We start from the raw sequence: 20,004 nt of genomic DNA on the forward strand, positions 1-20,004 counted from the left end.
ACATTGATGCCCTGTCCTACGGATAGGGCATCAATGTGAAAGTAGTGGACAACCCCTTTTAATTTCTGCAGTATATGTGATTGAATGATTGCAGGTTCAAGTCCCCAAGGTGGAGTGAGAAAATAAATAAATTAATGAAATTAATTTAAAAAAAGTTTTAGTTTACATTAAAATATATTTAAAAAAATTACATGTTCTTCTACCCTACACCCTTTTCTTTATTCAAAAATATAGAAATAAAATAAAAAAAATGTTTGCTCTTTCCATTTCCATAAAAGTCTGATCTATGAAACATATAATGAATTACCCCATATGGTCAGAAATGCCATTTTTTTGTCACCACACCTTCCAAAGGGACAAAAATTTTAGGGTTCATTTTTTATTTTAGCTGGGAATGATTGTTAAAAAAATTGAGGTGGTAAGTCATTGAATTCCCTACTTCAGCACATTTCTGTCCGCTCTCCTTGCCTCTGTAACTGTTCTGGAGATGGTCCAGCCCATGCTTTAATGAGATTCCTGTTCAGCTAGTTACATTACAATTTATTTCTCCCCATAGAACATCCTTCACTTTGATTGCTCTTTAACCTATTTTCTAAAGCTGATCTGTTAGGTAGAAGTGCACTCTCTATACGACTACTTGTCTATTGCAGGATCTATTTTTCACTTTAATAAAGAGCCGTGTTGACCTTGGTTCATGAGAATGAAGCTCGGCCTAGAATAGTACATTTTTTTGGCTTAGTCAGGTCCTAGTTGTAATGTCCCTCATGTATACTCTTTATTTTCTGTATTCAGTATTCATATATTCTGTAGTCAGTATTCAGCAACATATGTTGGGAGAAACAAGTATATATATACACGCCAATCAATATAGTGTAATAAAAAAAAAAGGAAAAGCCACCATCCTGCTTGACCAGGAAAAAAAACTTTTTCCTATCTTTTAGATCTGTTAAAGTTTGAATTAGATTTATCTTACTAGTAAAGGCATGAAAAGTCCAAGATTTTGTATTTCAGATTTTTTTTCTTTGGTGGATGCATTAAAAATTCACCTTTTTTCTTGAAATTTCAACTCTGTACTGTCAGGAAAATACCAGAAAATGTGTAAATGTTTTTTTTGGGGGTGAAGGGGGTTCTTTAGGTACAGCATGCATCATAGAACAGGGGAGCCATGTTACAGAATTTATTGCTTGTTTCCTTTCGCCGCATGACATTATTAGATATGATTCTGATCACAATTAATTTTTTTATCATGGAGATGATCTTGGAATTGATTAATAATATTAATTTTTTTCATGTATAAATGTTTTTTTTTAATTAAAGTTAATTTCTAGGATCTAGATAAATTTCTACAGTCACTATATGTCACTACAGATAGCTTAATTGTGACAATGTGCAATGCACACACTGTCAGGATTCCCTTATGTTCCCAGCATGAGTGGGCGGGCGATATGCATAGTTGTAGTCATGTGCCAATGAGATTCTCATCCACTTCTCTTAATCTTTTATTCTGAAAGGTGGCTGAAAATCTATTCGGTATGTGACGGCAACTTTACAAATTGTATACTTGCGGTCACGTGACAACCCACTTGCTTTGGAAAACCACATTGCACACTGTCATCATTCGATAATCTGCGGTCACTATCATTCTAATTTGTCTAGAGCCAGGAAAACTCCTTTAAAGGGAATTTGTCAGTAAAATCAACTTGCCAAACATCATATATGTGCATTCAGGTCTTTGTAATGTAAATCCATCAACACCTTTTATATCTGCTATCTGATGCTGCAGTCCAAGGTAATTAGCGGTTTCATTCATATGAGGTGTTAAGTGCTCTTTGTGTGACAGAGCACTTAAGAGCCACTGCCTCTGAAACTTGTTTCATCACACAGTGCCAGCCTCTTAAGCTTGATTGATAGGTCGCTGTCTGATTTTCCTGTCCTAAGTCACACAGGCAGTGAGCTATCAGTCAAACTAAGGAGGCTGGTGCTGTGTGGGGAAACAATCTTAGGATGCAGAGGCTTGTTAAGTGCTCGCTTACTTAACGATACATTGGCATATGTTTTAAAATGCTAATTAATCAGGAATGCAGCAATGGATAAAAGGAAGGTGTTGATGGATTTACATGTCAAAGGCTTGCATGCCCATATATGCTTTTTGGGGTGGTTGATCTTAATGTATTGATTCCCTTTTAAGGTTTGTTACTTTTGACCATAGACTCTTTGTAGTCTCTTGCTTCGATTATGCTCTAGCAGATGTTCTGTCCTTACTCAACTTTTTTTGGACTAAGAGACAGTGCCTACCTTCTATAAAGGAGTATTTTGCTTTATGACTATGTCAAAACTTAAAAATCCTTAAAACTTAGAGTTTTTGGTGAGATTATGCTTAGTTTCACCTTCAAAAACTAAAGGTAAATTAGCATAAGTTCACCAATTTTTTGGAGCAGAAACTAAGCAGAATCTCTCCAAATCCTCCTCAAGTACTCAAAATTTGATTCTTGTGATGTTTTAATGTACTGATGGTGGTTCTGGTGGTGTATTTATGCAAGTTACTTTTTAAAGTTTTTGAGGCCCTTGGAATTGGTTCAGTATGGCATTTCTGCCCTTGGACCAAAAATTGTTGTGCACACCTGCTTTAAATAAATAATCGCCCTTCATATGATTACAATTATCTTAGGCAGGAAAAGTTTGGGCACATACCCTTACGAGTCTTCATCAGACTCATATGAGTTGAAACGCGTTGTGTTTCAAATTCTATTTTAAACGTAGTTTGACAGTAAACCTGTTTTTAATCACAAATAATAAATTCATTGTGGTTATATGGACTTTGTGAACTCCATATCGTAACCGAAGCCCCATCCCAAGTTTTCTCCTCACTTCGTGTGATTAGGTGGTGACTGTAGATCTGTCCGCTAATTTCCTCAGCTATTTTCCGAATTCTCATAGGAGTGAATGGAGTGACATTAATGGAATATTTTGTAGATATGCCATAAATGTCAGGAATGGAAATCCCTCGTTAATTCGGACTTCACTGTAGTGTATTATTGTCCTCTACCAGAAGTCTAGTTTTCAGTTCTGATGACCGAGAGCCTCTATTCCCCAATAACCATCTCCCTGTACATGTACGTGTCTGGAGAGTTGTATTCTTTTACAGTAGAGAATTAATTAGCGATTACTGGTTGGAATGAGCAGGTGCTCTCGGTGCTTAATTACTTTTTCTAGAAGTAATATTTACATTTACGTCCTGAAATGAAGCTGGCCCAGGATATTCTGTTTTTCTTTTATCTTTAGTCGTTCCCAATTACTGAAACATTTATTGGAGGCATTTGCTGCACACATGATCCGACTTCTAATGGTGGTGGCTCGCTTTCCTTCGCTTTTTACAATAACACTGGAAAAAAAAAAGAAAGAAAACAGAAGTCCTCGCTGCTTTATTTCCTTGGAGGTTATTGAAATCCGCTATAAGAAAATATTTGATTTTGGATTTCGCATATCTTTACAGTTTTTAATTAACTATGTATGCTTTATTGCACTTCAGGGATATATTTTTTTGTTTACAAGGGTTTTAGATTAGAACTTGTTTCGCACCTCAAGTTACCTTTTATTTGTGTGCTTCAATTTCACAGTGAACTTGCTTGGTACGTGTATGGTGCCAGCAATTAATTATAGAGCCTGTACTTAGACTGACTGACTGAGATAGTTTGTATATATCTGTAAAGGAAACAAAATATGTAAATAGTAAAGCAAATACTTAGGGTATGTGCAGACTATCCGCAGCCGGCTGCGACCCCGAGGCTGCGGAGGAGCCACCTCCGGCTTCCTCTCATTATGCAAATGAGCGCCGGCCTTTTTTTTCCCCCCTCACCTGCAGACTTTCCCCATAGAGATTAGGTCTATGGGGAAAGCCAGCATTCAGACCAGCAGGAGAAATTGACATGCTGCGGTCTGGAAAGATGCACCGCATGTCAGTTTCCGTGGGTGTGCCGCAGACGCATAGTGGACATGGCATCCGCAGTAAGCACTGATCGTGTGCACATACCCTTAAAGGGGTTGTTAACTATTGTCAACCTTTATTAGGCTATGTGCCCACGATGCAGAAATGCTCCGGATTTTTTCCTGAGCATTTCTGCATCTCCCTGGCAGAAAAAACGCATGCTTTATTGTACAAGCGTTTTTCCTGCCAGGGACATGCAGATGTGAAGCGTTCTTTACATGCATTTTCGCATGCGGGTTGACAAGCGCTTTCCAAGCAATTTTAGCATCACTTGGAAAGTGCTTGACAACTTGGTCACACTATATAAATCCATGCAAACGGCATGGATTTATATAGTGTGACCCCAAAGAATGTAAAAAAATAAATCTATACTTACCTTCCGATGGCCCCCGGAGTCTTGCTTCGCTCCGTCCTGGCTTGCTGGCAGCTCGCGGTGCACTGAAGGACCTGCCATCACATGACTATAACGTCAGCGCAGGTCCTTCAGTCCACCGCGATCTGCCGGCAAGCGAAGAATAGGAGACCGGGGGCCATCAGAAGAAAAATATAATATTTATTTTTTATTTTATTCTATTTTTCACAGGTTCTATGGTACCCGGGTCTGGAGGAGAGTCTCCTGTCCTCTAGACCCTGTTACCATCCGCACATTAAAACACTTGGATTCCGCATGTACAGATCCAGTGATGCGGATTCCATGCGGTCCAATGCAAGTCAATGGCGGCGAAAACGCAGCGCTTCCGCAAAATAATTGGTAGTGCTGCGTTTTTTTCCGCAATGATAATCCGCAATGGAAATATCCGCAGCATGTGTACAGCACATGTGGATTATCATTGGGTAACATGGCAGGCCTTCTACCATGCATTTTTAAGTGTTTCTGCCGTGTTTTTGCCGCTGCGGAAATGCTTAAAAAGCGCATCGTGGGCACACAGCCTTAAAGGGAATCTGTCAGCAGATTTTGCTATGAAATCTGGTATCAGCATGATTTAGGAAAAGAAACCCTGATTCCAGTGATGTGTCACTTGGTTTACTGGGTGCAGCAATTGTGATACAATCAGAGTTCTTAGATGTAGCATATAGAAGAGCTCAGAAAGCTGTCCCCGTCCTCACCACTGATTTCTGTGTACATTGTATATTGACAGTAAGCTGCTAATCAGTGCTGGGGGCTGAGTTGGACCAGACTTCACATAGGCACTAGTCCAGCAATGATGATCTCCTGCTGATAAAACACTCATTATATTGAAACAACAGCACACAGCTTAATAAGTGACACATTGCTCAAATCAGTGTCTCAGCTCCTACCTCATGCTGTCCTCAGATTACATAGCAAAAACCATCCCCTGTAGATTGTGAGCCCTCGCGGGCAGGGTCCTTGCTCCTCCTGTACCAGTCGCCGACTTGTATTGTTCAAAATTGATTATAATTGTTGGTGCTATGTATATCCCTTTCACATGTAAAGTGCCATGGAATGAATGGTGCTCTAATAATAATAATAATAACCTGCTTCCAGATTCCCTTTTATTGCACCAGTGTGCAGCACAAATTTAAAAAATATATATACTTACTGAACTGGCGCCACTCTTCCACTTAGACCCTTGTGTGTATGTCACATAGGTAAGCAGTGTTTCGTAACCAATGCAGCCTGATCAATGGTCATGTGACACTTTTTATGTCATGAGACTGGTGAATGACACAGGGCTTAGGTCTGACGAGTGGCGCCAGTTTGAGAAGTTAATTTTCCCTTTTTTTTTCTTTTTACTATACTTATCCAATACAGTGGGGCAATTAATTAGGGGTTGTCCACTTTAAATGAAATATATCCTGTATTTAATTTTTGTTTAATGGGTTAGGGGCTGAGACACTGATTTAAGTGATTTGTCACTTATCAGGCTGTGTGCTGTTTAATTCTAACAAGTTTTTTATCAGCAGGAGATTATCCTGCCAGGCAAGTGCCCATGTGAAGCCTGGTCCAACTCCGCCCCAGCACGGATCACAGCTTACTGTCAAAATACAATGTACACAGCATGCTGTGGTATGGGTGGGACTTTCTAAGTCCTGCTACATGCTATATCTAAGAACTTTGATTGTATCACAACTGCTGCACCCAGTAAACTAAGTGAATCAGGGTTTCCTTTCCTACCACTCCGATAAGGTAGAAAAAAATCTGGTGACAGATTCCCTTTAATAAAGAGTTAAAGGGTAAATAGTGGGCAACCCCTTTAAATGTTTGCTTTACTACTTAAATATTTTGTTTCCTTTACAGATATATGTAGTTTCACCTTTAATATATTAATCGCCCTGTTTAGATAACCGCAAAGTGGAGATGGTCTTTAAATATGTAACCCATTTGTAAAGATTTTTAGGTTCTCATGACCTATGTCTATATCGTGGCAGGATAATGGTAAGAGCTGTTTTTCTTATCCAAACGTGTCACTGATTTGAGGATGGCTTTTGTACAATTCAGCATTGTGTCCATTGGATTCCCTTATATTACATCTGCAGACTTCGGGAAAAATGATGTTTATTCCTCTTGATTGTTGCATTGCAGTAAATCAAAGTGATAACTTTGCTGTATAGCTCAGTATCAAGTTTACAGATGTTTGTCTCCCAGAGGACGGATGTAGGGTCCTGATGTACAAATTTCTGCCAAGAATAAATTGTAAAGAAAAATCCTTTGCAACAGTTTAAGTGACGGTAAAGGGAGAGAAGCCAGCGGGTCACCAGCTTCCATGACCTGACTTCCTACCGAATGACTGAGAAAGTCAGACGTGAAATAATAAAAGATGAAGCTGTGATTGGGACTCACTGGGCTGCTACAGACCAGCTGCTGGCTCAACGCGCTTATGTTAAAAGTTCAAGTAAAGTCTGATCATGTATAAGAAAGTTTGTGTGTGTCGTGTCCTGATCCTTCTCGCATCAATTTTGCAATTTTGGAGAACATCAAAAATCGTTAATCCAGGTCTACGCTGCAAATCTGTGCTAAATCTACAGTAAAATTCAACACAGATTTTGCTTCTCCATTTTAAAAGTGGTGAAAATCTGCAGCAGAAATTGACATCCTGCAAAATCCACCCCTTTGGTCAATTTTTGCGCTGAAATATTTTGCAGCATGTGCATGAGATGTTTGTGTCTCCATGTTCACACTGCAAACGTTTCTGATGAGAATTTGACAGAGAATCTCCAGCAGAAACCTGATGCAGACCCTCTGGATTTTGACAAATTTGTGATTTGACGTGGCACGGAGCTGCATGTGGCAATGGAGATGATCAACACTCGGCTAATATGCATCAAGTGATTTGTCAATTCTTTTCTTCTGGCAGAAAAAAATTGTGCTGTATGAACTATGGCACAGATTCCCTTTAAAAAAAGCAATGGATATAGTTCATGGACGGTTTCCCCATTCATATCAATGTACATGCCAAAATCATCATGAAATTTATTCTGGGTGAATGTATCTTTAAATAAATCCTCTGGCTTTTACTGTAAACCTTTGCAGATTTTACTTATGCAAATCCAGGGGTAGAATCTGCGCACAAGAAGTCTTTTTTCAGGAATCCGCCTGAAAAAGTGCTATTAAAAACACCTGAAAAAAAGAACATAATGCACCGCAATGTGAAAACGACATTGCTGTGTACATGATCAGTATTTTGTTACTTCTTTTAACTGCTTGGAGCAATTAAAATAAGTAATATGTTGATTCTTCAGGTGGCTTCTTTTGGAAGCCACCCGCTGCTCTATGTTATGGAAGATGTAGGCAAAAGACACTGGCAGAGACACTTCAGGGGAGAAAAAAAAAACACTGACTTTTTCCTGAAGCGGCATTAAGAGAACTCTGCCGCCAGATTAAAGATGTCATGTGGACATAGCCGCTGAGTTTCTGCTCCAAAAACTCATTGAAAAGCCCTGTGTGCCTAAAGTTGATGAGGATTAGTAATTGTATCTTCTACCTCCAGGAGGTCTTTTTGTTCATATTGTGCCACCTCTAAGTACCGTCATTTTCGGATTATTAGACGCACCGGACCATAAGACGCACCTAGGTTTTAGAGGAGGAAAATAGAAAAAAAAAATGTGGTCATGATGCTCTGTTAAGGGGGAGGGGGGCCTGCTGCTGACACTGTTATAGGGGTAATGTCCCCCAATTCTGTTATTATCCCCCATCCTCGTATATATGGCCCCCTCATCCTGTTGTATTTGGCCATCATCCCCATCCTGATATGCATGGCACCCCTCATCCCTATCCTGGTATGCATGGCACCCAAATCCCCCATCCTAGTATGCATGGCACATCCTGATCCCCATCCTGGTATGCAAGGCAACACTCATCCTGATATGCATGGCGCCCCTCATCCTGGTATGCATGGCACCCCTCCTCCCTCATCCAAGTATGCATGGCACCCTTCATCCCTCATCCTGGAATGTATGTCATTCTTCATCCCTCTTCCTGGTTTGTATGGCACCCCCTAATCCTCATCCTGGTATGCAAGGCAACACTCATCTTGGTATGCATGGCACCCGTCATCCCTCTTTTTGGTATGTATGGCACCCTTCATCCCTCATCCTGGAATGTATGGCATTCTTCATACCTCTTCCTGGTATGTATAGCACCCCCCATCCCTCATCCTGGTATGCATGGCACCCACCATCCCTCATCCTGGTATGCATGGCACCCACCATCCCTCATCCTGGTATGCATGGCACCCCCCATCCCTCATCCTGGTATGCATGGCACCCCCCATCCCTCATCCTGGTATGCATGGCACCCCCCATCCCTCATCCTGGTATGCATGGCACCCTTCATCCCTTATCCTGGTATCTATCGCATTCTTAATCCCTCTTCCTGGTATGCATGGCACACCCCATCCCTCATCCTTGTATGCACGGCACCCCTCATCCTGGTATGTATGGCTCCCTTCATCCCTCATCCTGGTATCTATGGCATTCTTAATCCCTCTTCCTGGTATGTATGCCCCCCCCTCATCCCTCATCCTGGTATGCGTGGCACCACTCATCCCTTTTCCTGGCATGTATGCCCCTCCCTCATTCCTCTTCATGGTATGCATGGCACCCTTCATCCCTCTTCCTGGTATGTTCTTCCCATGGGCGTGGGGAACAGTGAATATTCATTTTCTTTAGTAGCGGGCACAGTTTAGGCTGCAGCATGCGGCTGCTGCCTCCTGTGCTCCGCTCATCCCTCGCTGCCGCTCCCCCCCCACACCACCACCACCCACAGCCATAGTATACATATATATTCGGACTATAAGACGCACAAAATTTTGGAGGAAAAAAGTGCATCTTGTAGTCCAAAAAATACGGTAATAGTCATTGCTCCACCTTTGCATTTGTGAATAGCACTAGAAATAGTTATAAATAGGGAATATTAATACGTTTGATTTAATTTTTGTAATTTTTCTTCTATGTTCTTCTGTTAGTCTGGAATTTATTCCATGCCCATCTGCACTGGGCAAAAATATAAAAAAATTATAAGACAGTAAGGCTATCTTAATATGCAGCGTTTTTACTGCATTTTTTTTTTACTGCAGCCCAAATCTGCTTTCTTACCAGAAAAAAAGGCTGCGTTCAAACCACCCACTTTTCAGCATTTTCAGTGTTTTTCAAGCTTTTTTTTTTTTGCAACTTTTTTTGGCGTGCTGATTACACGTGTGGTTTGTCTATAGTACATGTTTAATAAAATTAGTTTTATTCCCCAAAACCGTTTCAAAAACACAGCGGAAATGCTTTTGTTTGTTTTTTTTTTGCGGCATTTTTCACTTTCTCATTGGATTCTATGAGTGAAAAAAAGCTGAAAGAATTGACATGCTGCAGATTTATGAAACGCCGCAGTTTTCCAATTCAGTCAGGAAGAAAACAAACTAGCGTGTGCATAAGATTTCTGAAATGTCATAGATATTGCTGGTACTGTAAAAATCAGCTTTTAATTTACATGCAAAAAGCAAAAAAACGCTGCAAAATTGCAACGTGTGAACATAGCCTAGGTCTGGAAGGTTTTTTTTTTCCATTGTGAAGTGTAATAGAAATGTGTAAAATGTGTCTTCAGTTAATAAATATTCTCCCATTACTGAGATAGGAGATGACAGTTTGTGCCCATAAAGCTGTAATTTCAGGAGAACTTGCAGCAGAATGTCTCTGCCTCTAGCTCCTCTCTCTGTTCACCATATTTCACTACATTTCAGATCCATCTTCAAGTCCTGCAACAGATCTGTGTTTGACTTTCTCTCATTAGGCTGTGTGCCCACTATGCGTTTTTTAAGCGTTTCCGCAGCGGCAATTCTGCTGCAGAAACGCTTAAAAACGCTTGGTAGAAGGCCTGCCATGTTCCCCAATGATAATCTGCATGTGCTGTGCACATGCTGCGGAAATTTCCGCTGCGGATTATCATTGCGGAAAAATCCGCAGCACTAACAATTATTTTGCGTAAACGCAGCGTTTTCGCCGCCATTGACTTGCATTGGAATGCATGGAATCCGCATCACTGAATCTGTACATGCGGATATCATGCGGTTCAATGTGCGGATGGTACCCGGGTTTGGAGAAGAGGAGACTCTCCTCCAGAGCCGGGTACCATAGTACCTGTAAAAAAAAAATAATAAAATAAAAAATATACATTATACTTACCTTCTGATGGCCCCCGGAGTCCTTGCCTCTGCTTGCCGGCAGCTCGCGGTGGACTCAAGGACCTGCGCTGACGTCATTTAGTCATGTGACGGGTCACGCGACCGCTGACGTCGCCAAGTCCTTAAATCTACCGCGAGCTGCCGGCAAGCCGAGACAAGGACACCGGGGGCCATCAGAAGGTAAGTATATATATATTTTTTTGAAAAAAAGTTGAAGAAACCAGCTTCCAAAATTGCAAATATTTATTGAAGCAAATCCACGCAGTTTAAAAATTTCCAAATTACATCGGGGAATCTCACATGGAAAAAAACGCAACGCGTTTCGAACACAGAGCTGTGTTCTTTGTCAAAGGTTTGACAAAGAACACAGCTCTGTGTTCGAAACGCGTTGCGTTTTTTCCATGTGAGATTCCCCGATGTAATTTGGAAATTTTTAAACTGCGTGGATTTGCTTCAATAAATATTTGCACTTTTGGAAGCTGGTTTCTTCAACTTTTTTTCATGCAAACACGTGAGGCCACATGTACCCGTGCTTCCTTCCAAAGCCTACAGCAATCAGGTGAGCTGAATCTACTTTCCTCTTTTTTTTATTTTTTTTTTACCCTTCTTTTGGTCACACTATATAAATCCATGCCATTTGCATGGATTTATATAGTGTGACCAAGTTGTCAAGCACTTTCCAAGTGATGCTAAAATCGCTTGGAAAGCACTTGTCAACCCACATGCGGAAATGCATGTGAAGAACGCTTCACATCCGTATGTCCCTGGCAGGAAAAACGCATGTACAATCCGCATGCTTTTTTTCTGCCAGGGAGATGCAGAAACGCTGGAAAAAATCTGGAGCATTTCTGCATCGTGGGCACATAGCTTTAAAGGCGTTTTCCAGGTTTAAAATACTCTTTTACATAGGCACCATCTGTCTTAAACTAACAAACTGAGCCAGTCCATTGCTGCTTTTCCACTCCACTATTATCGGGAGCCTTTGTTGAGAAGACCGCAGCGGTGACATAACGACTACAACATGTGACTGCTACAGCCAATCACTGGGCACAGCGGTCATGCCGATGTAGACTTCATTACCAGAGTACTTAATCTTATGACTAAGGAAACGAAAATTTAAAACCTGGGGGAAAAAAAAGACCATGTTATGCAATAAAATGAATCCTTGCCAACAGCATGACTACATGGTATAAATACAACCTGGTATTGTTGAGGAGCTGTAGTGTTATGTTCACGTCGTCATTGCAAAAATAGGGAATTCAAGATGTGCCACGATCCTACCATCGCATATTTTACATGTCCTTTTCATTATGTGCAGTGATCGTCAATCATAAGATCTGTGAATGAATCGGGGATCTCGGTTTTAAAACTAATCTGTAATAAATGTACTTTTTTTTTACCAGGACGAAACGCACTTACGTTCCTGTGAATGAATACATTTTTGAGCAGCCAAATTTGACCATTCAGGCAACAAGAGCTCAAACCCTTCTCCTCCAAGTGATTTGTCAAAGCTGGTCATATGGGACAAGCACTTCCAGCTCTTCAGGTCTGAGTGAAGCGTTGCTGGCAGAGGTCTTCTCAGGTAGGTCGTTTAGTTTCTTGCTTGCTTTTTGGAACATGGTGGTGCATATATTTGTGTTCTTGTTTAATTTCTCCAGGACAGCAAAGCTCCACTGTCCTCTAATAACCCAGAAAGGAGACTCTGGACCAGCAGGTGCATCACTTGTAGAGAGGGCTGCAGCTTTTTAATGCTACAGGCAGGAGGTTCTGCCACCCTGTTCTTTTAGCTGCTGTTGTTAGTATGGTCATGAATGATCTTTGACATGGAGATCAGTAAGGCTTCCTTCTCTTCATACACATACACACACAATAATTTTCATGCTTCTTTTACAAGCTTTTTTTTTAGTGTTTATACATTTAAAAAAAGTTTCTCCATTCATTTTAACAAAGCAAAAGAAAAAAAGTTCAATGTTCGCTCGGTGCCACCCCTACATTGTGACGCTATTGAAGTGAAAGGGGTCTAATCTAATGTCTTCTATAGCCTTGCGATGAAACGGCGGTACCGAGCGAATTTCATTCACGCAATGGCTGTCACCGTGGCCAAAGTCGCCATGAAGCCCTAGCTTTATGGCTGACATGTATCTACAGCGGTAAAAAAAAATACCGTATATATGCAGTGTTTTTTAACCAAACGTGGTATTTGAGTGACAAGGGACGCTTTATCCATGATACATGCACAAAGTTTTGTGGCATTTAGTAGAAAACAGAGCTGCAGGGAAACTTAAGATTATGTATGCTGGAGGGCTTTTGTAAGGGGGGCTTGCAGCAACACCTCTCCAATATGTCTCCATTTGCTGCAGCTTAACCGAATCATAATTCACAAATAAGCACAGCAAGCAATATATTTATTATTTATTTATTTTACTCACTAATCTAGCGCCATCATATTCTGCCGCGCTGTACAGACCTCATCGTCACTGTCCCCATTGGGGTTCACAATCCAGATTCCCCATCAGGATGTTTTTGTAGTTTGGGAGAAAACCAGAGAACCCTTAGGAAACCCACGCAAACATGGGGAGAACATACAAACTCCTTGCAGATGTTGTCCTTGATGGGATTTGTACCCAGGACCCCAGCGCTGCACAGCAACAGTGCTAACCACTGAGCCACCGTGCTGTAAAGTTTCCCTCACAACAGAGTTTTTGGAATTTCAAAGAATGAGACTTTAAGTTTAACATTTACTATTTTCCTATATATGTATTTATATGTATATTACAGGTGCTGCTATGTGCTGCTGATAAGTGGGTGATCAAGACCTGAGACCCCCACCAATTTTGCTGCATGAGCCTAACGCACAACAAAGTGTAGTAAGTTTATGGGTCCATACACTATTCTCAATACAGAGTGGTGTACAGGTCCATAGACTTAGTGTTGAGCCCATACACCACACTGTGCGTACGGATCATGCAAGAACTGTGCACTTCAGAGTGCTGATTTGACCAATCGGTGGGGTCTCACAGGTCCCCCTTTGATCAGCAGCATGTAGCAGCCCCTATAATATTTACCATATATGTTTATTAATAATAGTTAACTTTTAAACTAACTTTTCAGATTTCTGCAGCAGCTATAATGTGACGTGAAAATATTTTTATTCTTTTTGCAAAAGCACAGGTATGGCTATGGCTCAGTTCACACTATTGTTCACTAATTCTGTTGGGGCTTTTGTTGGCCTTTCCAATTTTTTTCCCAACAGAAACCTTAAAATTTTGGCTAATTGTGATGCCTGTTTATTAAAGTCAGTGGTGGTACTTATCATCATAGCTTCATTGTGAGCAGTGGTCATAATGCTATGAAAAATGCCTAATACTTCTATGGCTTGTTGTCTAAATTCACAATGGAGAATATTGCTGATAATAAAGCCGCTTTCCCCCACGTCCCTGAAATGTGTCAACTGTCCCGTGTGGCTGTTCATGGGGGTCATAGGCTTAGATTACATGTAAGGCTGTGTTCACACGCTGCATTTTTGCAGCAGCCAAAACCTGCTTTTTTGACAGTAACGCTGCATTCAAAAAATTCAGTTTTTCAGTGTTTTTACTGTGTTTTTTTGGTGCTGATTATTTGTGTGATTTGTCTATCACTAAAAACGCTACATTTTTCACATTCTCTTTTCTTTTCTTTCTATGGGTGAAAAAATGCTGCAAAAACACTGAAATAAATGACATGCTGCACCTTAAAAACCCTGCAATTTTCCAATTCAATCAGGGAAAAAAAAATGAAGCGTCTAAATGAGATTACTGAAATCTCAGAGCTTTTGCTTTTACTGTAAAAAGCATCTTTTAATTTGCAGTAAAAAAAGTTGTAAAAAAAGCAATGTGTGACCATAGCCCAAGGTTAAAGTTGCTTTTAGTGTTTACTTTTTAGTAATGTAAAATGTTTTTATTTCTCTAACCCCCAGCCATTTTCCATTTTAATAGAATAGGGGGAGACTACATGGGGTTAAGTGGTCCTCAATGGAAATAAATATTTCAAGTGTTTTAGAGGCCCAGTGCACAGAATGTAATGTGTCGGGAAACCTTTGATTTGTCGATTAATTGACCCAGAAATATTATGCACAAAACAGCAGATGTGTGAACCAAACAATAAAACGTAATTGGTGCCCAGCAGGCGGTGTTTGACGGACATATTTATGGGTTTGTGTACCTTAATGCCGAAAGTTCACTAATTCTTAATCCATCTTGAGAAGTGTGACTTTTTCATTCTACCCCTTTGGGACTTTACTGAGTAAATTACAGAGATTTTTTTTTTTATTTTTCACTCTACTTATTTTTATTGTATATTTTTTTAAATTTACAACTGTTTGATCTATGCTGTACAATTTTTTTATTTTTTTTTTCTATAAATTAAATCTCAAAATCGCTGTCGTTACGGACTGGAGGACTTTTCAGACGTACAGTAATTTATGCTACTTTTCTGGCTTAAATTATCATGAATTTTGCAAGAGCTTTCATCCATGCCCCCTACAAGTGAAGTTTTGCGCACTTCACAAAAAGTTGGCTATGCTGGTCGGGACTGGTATAAAAAGGCTGAACTATAAGTTGTGCAAAAATTTTGCAGCATTTAAACTGTTTTATGCCAGAATTCTGGTGAAAACTGATGAATCCGGGGCCTATATCCGTATACTACTATGACAGCAGTGACCATCTATCCCTTTTCTTGTTTAACTGCTTAACGTCCCCTGTCAACATTTTCGTCATAGGTAGCTAAGCAAGGTGTGGAGCCGGTTCAGTAGCTGAGCCTGCTTCATGCCAGTCAGATGCTATCAGTGTTACATAGCAGGCATCTGCCTGCAACTGCGACGTCCGGAGCTTGCCATGTTAGTCCTTCTTTGAAGCTCTGCCTTAAAGGACAACTGCATTTTTGTTATATAATGCTATACAGTGGTATTGCATTATATAGTATAAAGGATAAAAGGATCATTGGTTCAAGTCCCCTATGGGGACTAATCAACCCCTTCAAAAATAATGAAATAGAAAAATATGAACATACTTGGTATCTTTCGATCTATGAAAAAATAAATTGTTTAAGCCATACATTAACCTTTAAAAAGAAAAAAAAAAACGGATTTCCAGAATTGCTGTTTTTGGTAACTGCACCTCCCTAAAAAAAATTTCAACAAAAATCTATAAAAATTTCCTACATACCCTAAAATGGTATCAATAAAAATGTCAGCTCGGAACAAAAAAAAAAACAAGCCCTCATAATTCTCCATAGATTAAAAAATGAAAAAAGTTACTGGTCTCAAACAAACAAAGGCAACACAAATGCATTTGGGATTTTTGTTCACAAGTTTCAGATTTATTTTTTTTTTTACCAGTAAAATGATGATAAAAAAAAAAGAAAAAAAGTGGACCAGGAATAGTCATAACAGTACTAATTTAGAAAGTCATGTTGCCCCGTCAATATTACCAAACAATTGATGCCGTAAAATAATACCCCCAAAAACATTAGCAGAATTGTGGTGTTTTTTATCGCAACTTCATCGCACTTGTAATTTTTTTGCCATCTTCCAGTAAATTGTATAGAAAAATGAATTGTGTCATTCAAAACTATCACATGTCCTGTAAAAACAAACTCTCATTCTGCTAGATAGATGGAAAAATAAAAAAATGTTTTACATCTTTTTGCACAAGTGGAGGAAAAAACAAAAGAACAAAAACAAAATTCCCTGGTCGTAACGGCTTAATGAAATTAGTTACTTTTGTAATTAAAAGTGATACAAATTTCCAATTTGTCAGGTGTCGATTTGTTTTTTTTACAATTTTGAAGCTGTCTGCTCTCATCCAATATAACCTTCAGGTTCCATTGCTTTTTGTAAGACACAATTCGGCTGACTTTATTTCAGCTTTTTTTTAGAAGTACCAATTTGAGGTCGTTGAAGCTGGAGTGAATCTTGGCACATCAATAGCCCTGTCCGCTGTCACTGGTGCTGAAGCTTGTCCAGTGCAGTAATACAGCTCACACTGACAGGTGAAAGGTTTACATGTCCATGGTAATATTGTAACAAGGCTCTTAGAGACATGAAAGTTCACTGATATTCATGTACATTATCTAATATTTTTATACTCTGCTAAAGAAGGTGTAGAGTAATTTGTGTTCATAGAGCTGTGGAATTTACTCCCAGCCTCTCTTGTTTTTGCTGCTGTAATTCTAACTTTTCAGCCAAAAGATCGATAAATCCTCATTACAAGATCTAGATAAACAGCTATTTCTATTCTAAAGCCTCACTGATCTGTATACCTCAGCCTGCTATGTGTTTCATGATGGGATGTGAGGACTCCAGTCAATGATTTGATTGTGTTTCTTTTTGTTTATTATTCTTTACATAACTTGTAGGAATTGCTCCTAGATATTGTAATTAAAGCATCTCTCAGCTCAGTATTGCTGCAACAGCAGGTTCATACTCCTGGTAGCCAGAACTGTATGAAAAATCCATTACCATTTGGCTACTATCAGCTTGCTGAAATAATACAGTGGGGAAAATAAGTATTTGATACGCTGGCGATTTTACAAGTTTTCCCACCTACAAAGAATGGAGAGGTCTGTCATTTTTATAGTAGGTACAGAATCTAAAAATAAAAACTAGAAAATCACATTGTATGATTTTTACATAATTAAATTGCATTTTATTGCATATTGAAATACGTATTTGATCACCTACCAACCAGCAAGAATTCTGGCTCTCTCAGACCCGTTAGTTTTTCTTTGAGAATCCCTCCTACTCTGCACTCATTATCTGTATTAATTGCACCTGTTTGAACTTGTTACCTGTATAAAAGATACCTGTCCACACAATCAATCAGGGTCCGTGCCCACGATGCGTTTTTCAAGCGTTTATGCTGCGGAATTTTAGCAGCGTAAATGCTTTGCAAACGCTTGGTAACCCTTCCCCCATGGTCCCCAATGAAATTCTGCTATTTCAATGCCCATGCTGGGGAATTTTCCGCAGCGTTTTTGATGTGCTGAAAATTCCGCACCATGTCCATTATTTGTGCGTTTACGCATGCGGAATTGCCTTCTACAATGCATTAGAAAACGCAAGGCAATTCCGCATGTGCAAAACGCGTGTCAAATTCCGCACGCGTTTTTCCGGGCAAGGAGATGCTGAAATGTAGCTGAAATTTTCTGCTTCATTTCTGCATCGTGGGCACAGCCTCGCACTCCAACCTCTCCACCATGGCCAATACCAAATAGCTGTGTAGGGATACCAGGGACAAAATTGTAGACCTGCACAAGGCTGGGGTGGGCTACAGGATAATAGGCAAGCAGCTTGGTGAGAAGGCAACAACTGTTGGAGCAATTATTAGAAAACGGAAGAAACACAAGATGACTGTCAATCTTCCATGCAAGATCTCGCCTAGTGGGTTAAGAATGATTCTGAGAAAGGTCAGGAATCAGCCCAGAACTACATGGGAGGACCTGGTCCAATGACCTTAAGAGAGCTGGAACCACAGTCTCAAACATTGCCATTAGTAACATACTACACCGTCATGGATTAAAATCCTGCAGGGCAGGCAAGGTCCCCCTGCTCACGCTAGCACAAGTTCAGGCCCGTTTAAAGTTTGCCAATGACCATCTGGTTGATCCAGAGGAAGCATCGGAGAAGGTCATGTCGACAGATGAGATCAAAATAGAACTTTTGGTATCAACTCCACTCACTGTGTTTGGAAGAAGAAGGATGAGTAAAACCCCAGGAACACCGTCCCAACCATGAAGCATGGTGGGGGAAACATACTTTGGGGGTGCTTTTCTGCAAAGGGGACAGGACGACTGCATCTTATTGAAGGAAGGATTGATGGGGTCATGTTTCGCGAGATTTTGGCTAGCAACCTCTTTTCTTAGTAAGAGCATTGAAGATGGGTCATGGCTGGGTTCCAGCATGACAATGACCCGAAACACATTGCCAGCGCAACTAAGGAGTGGTTCCGTAAGAAGCATTTCAATGTCCTGGAGTGGCCTAGTCAGTCTCCAGACCTGAACCCAATAGAAAATCTTTGGAGGGAGATGAAACTCATTGTTGCCCAGCGACATCCCTGAAACCTGGAGAAGATCTGTATGGAGGAGGGGGCCAAAATCCCTGCTGCAGTGGTGCAAACTTGGTCAAAAACTACAGGAAACATCTGACCTCTGTAATTGCAAACAAAGGTTTCTGTACCAAATATTAAGTTTTATTTTTCTTTTCTATCAAATGGTTATTTCATGCAATAAATTGCTAATTAATTGTGTAAAAATCATACAATGTGATTTTCTGGATTTTTTTTTAGATTCTGTCTCTCACAGTTGAAGTGTACCTACAGTAAAAATTACAGACTTCTCCATTCTTTGTAGGTGGGAAAACTTGCAAAATCGGCGGTGTATCAAATACTTATTTTTCCGACTGTGTATTGGACTTCTAGTTTGAGTCCGGTGGTACTTAAGTGCAAAGCACAGCAGATATGCACAGCATTTTGATTTCTAGGGTGTGAGAAGCACGTTCCTCGGGAACGTATTGGAATTTATCATCCCTCTGTAGTATTTGTTTGGAATGGCAAAAACTATCTAACCTTTTGTGCTTACCCACAGCACTTTAAAGGGAACCTGTCACGTCCTAGCTCCCCTCTACACTGCCCCCATAGCATTGTTAGTGATGCAATGTGCATCACTAACAAGCATTTTCCATTAAAATTGGTGCAGCTATAATGATTTTATAATCTTTAATATACTTAGATCCTACCTCCTCATTCAGTCATAGGGGCGTGCTTGTCATATTCAGTCATGGGTGGGTGCAGCATTCACTCACTGCTGGCGCCGCCTATGTATTTGAATCCTGCTCCCAGCAAGAGCTGATATTGTGGGGCTCATTCACACTTGTAGGTGTCTGGCCGCCTGTGCAGTGAGGCTGTGTGATTACCAGCTTCACTGCGCATGCGCTATGATGCGCTATGATCCCCGCACTTGCGCAGTAAAGCTGGTCAATCACACAGCCTCACTGCACAGGCGGCCGGACATCTACAAGTACGCATGCAGTTTAAACTGGATTTGTTGAAGAATTGGAAGCAGATAAAGGGATTTGCAGAAGGAAGAAGCAGAGGAGTAGCTTGGAGAGAGGTGGATTGGTTGAAGACTGGTGAATGAAAAACTGAACTATCATTTTTTTTTTTAAAAATGTAATATACTTAAATGCAGGCTGAGATGAGAAATGGCCCAATCGTATCTTCCGTCATGTTTTTTCTCCTTTTCTTTTGTGAAAGTGAATTTTTCCTCACCGTTCTACTCTCCACCCCAACATAATACATGCCTGCGTAGGACTTAAAAACAGAAGGTAATAAATACTTATGTCCCATATCACTGCTC

At 40.2% G+C, this 20,004-nt stretch overlaps 1 protein-coding gene across 4 annotated transcripts in view; it reads left to right on the forward strand.

Moving 5' to 3' along the window:
- VPS13B (vacuolar protein sorting 13 homolog B) overlaps window positions 1–20,004 on the forward strand; it is a 1,155,013-nt gene that overhangs the window by 239,072 nt on the left and 895,937 nt on the right. For all 4 annotated transcript variants that reach the window (XM_073679617.1, XM_073679614.1, XM_073679615.1 and 1 more), the window contains exon 17: window positions 12,018–12,196. In XM_073679617.1, the coding sequence (XP_073535718.1) occupies window positions 12,018–12,196 (179 nt within the window). The remainder of the gene's footprint in view (window positions 1–12,017; window positions 12,197–20,004) is intronic.

This window comes from Phyllobates terribilis, unplaced genomic scaffold (genome assembly GCF_046119375.1).
Source record: "Phyllobates terribilis strain yellow unplaced genomic scaffold, ASM4611937v1 Scaffold_4__5_contigs__length_816908805, whole genome shotgun sequence".
Taxonomy (NCBI): Eukaryota; Metazoa; Chordata; class Amphibia; order Anura; family Dendrobatidae; genus Phyllobates; species Phyllobates terribilis.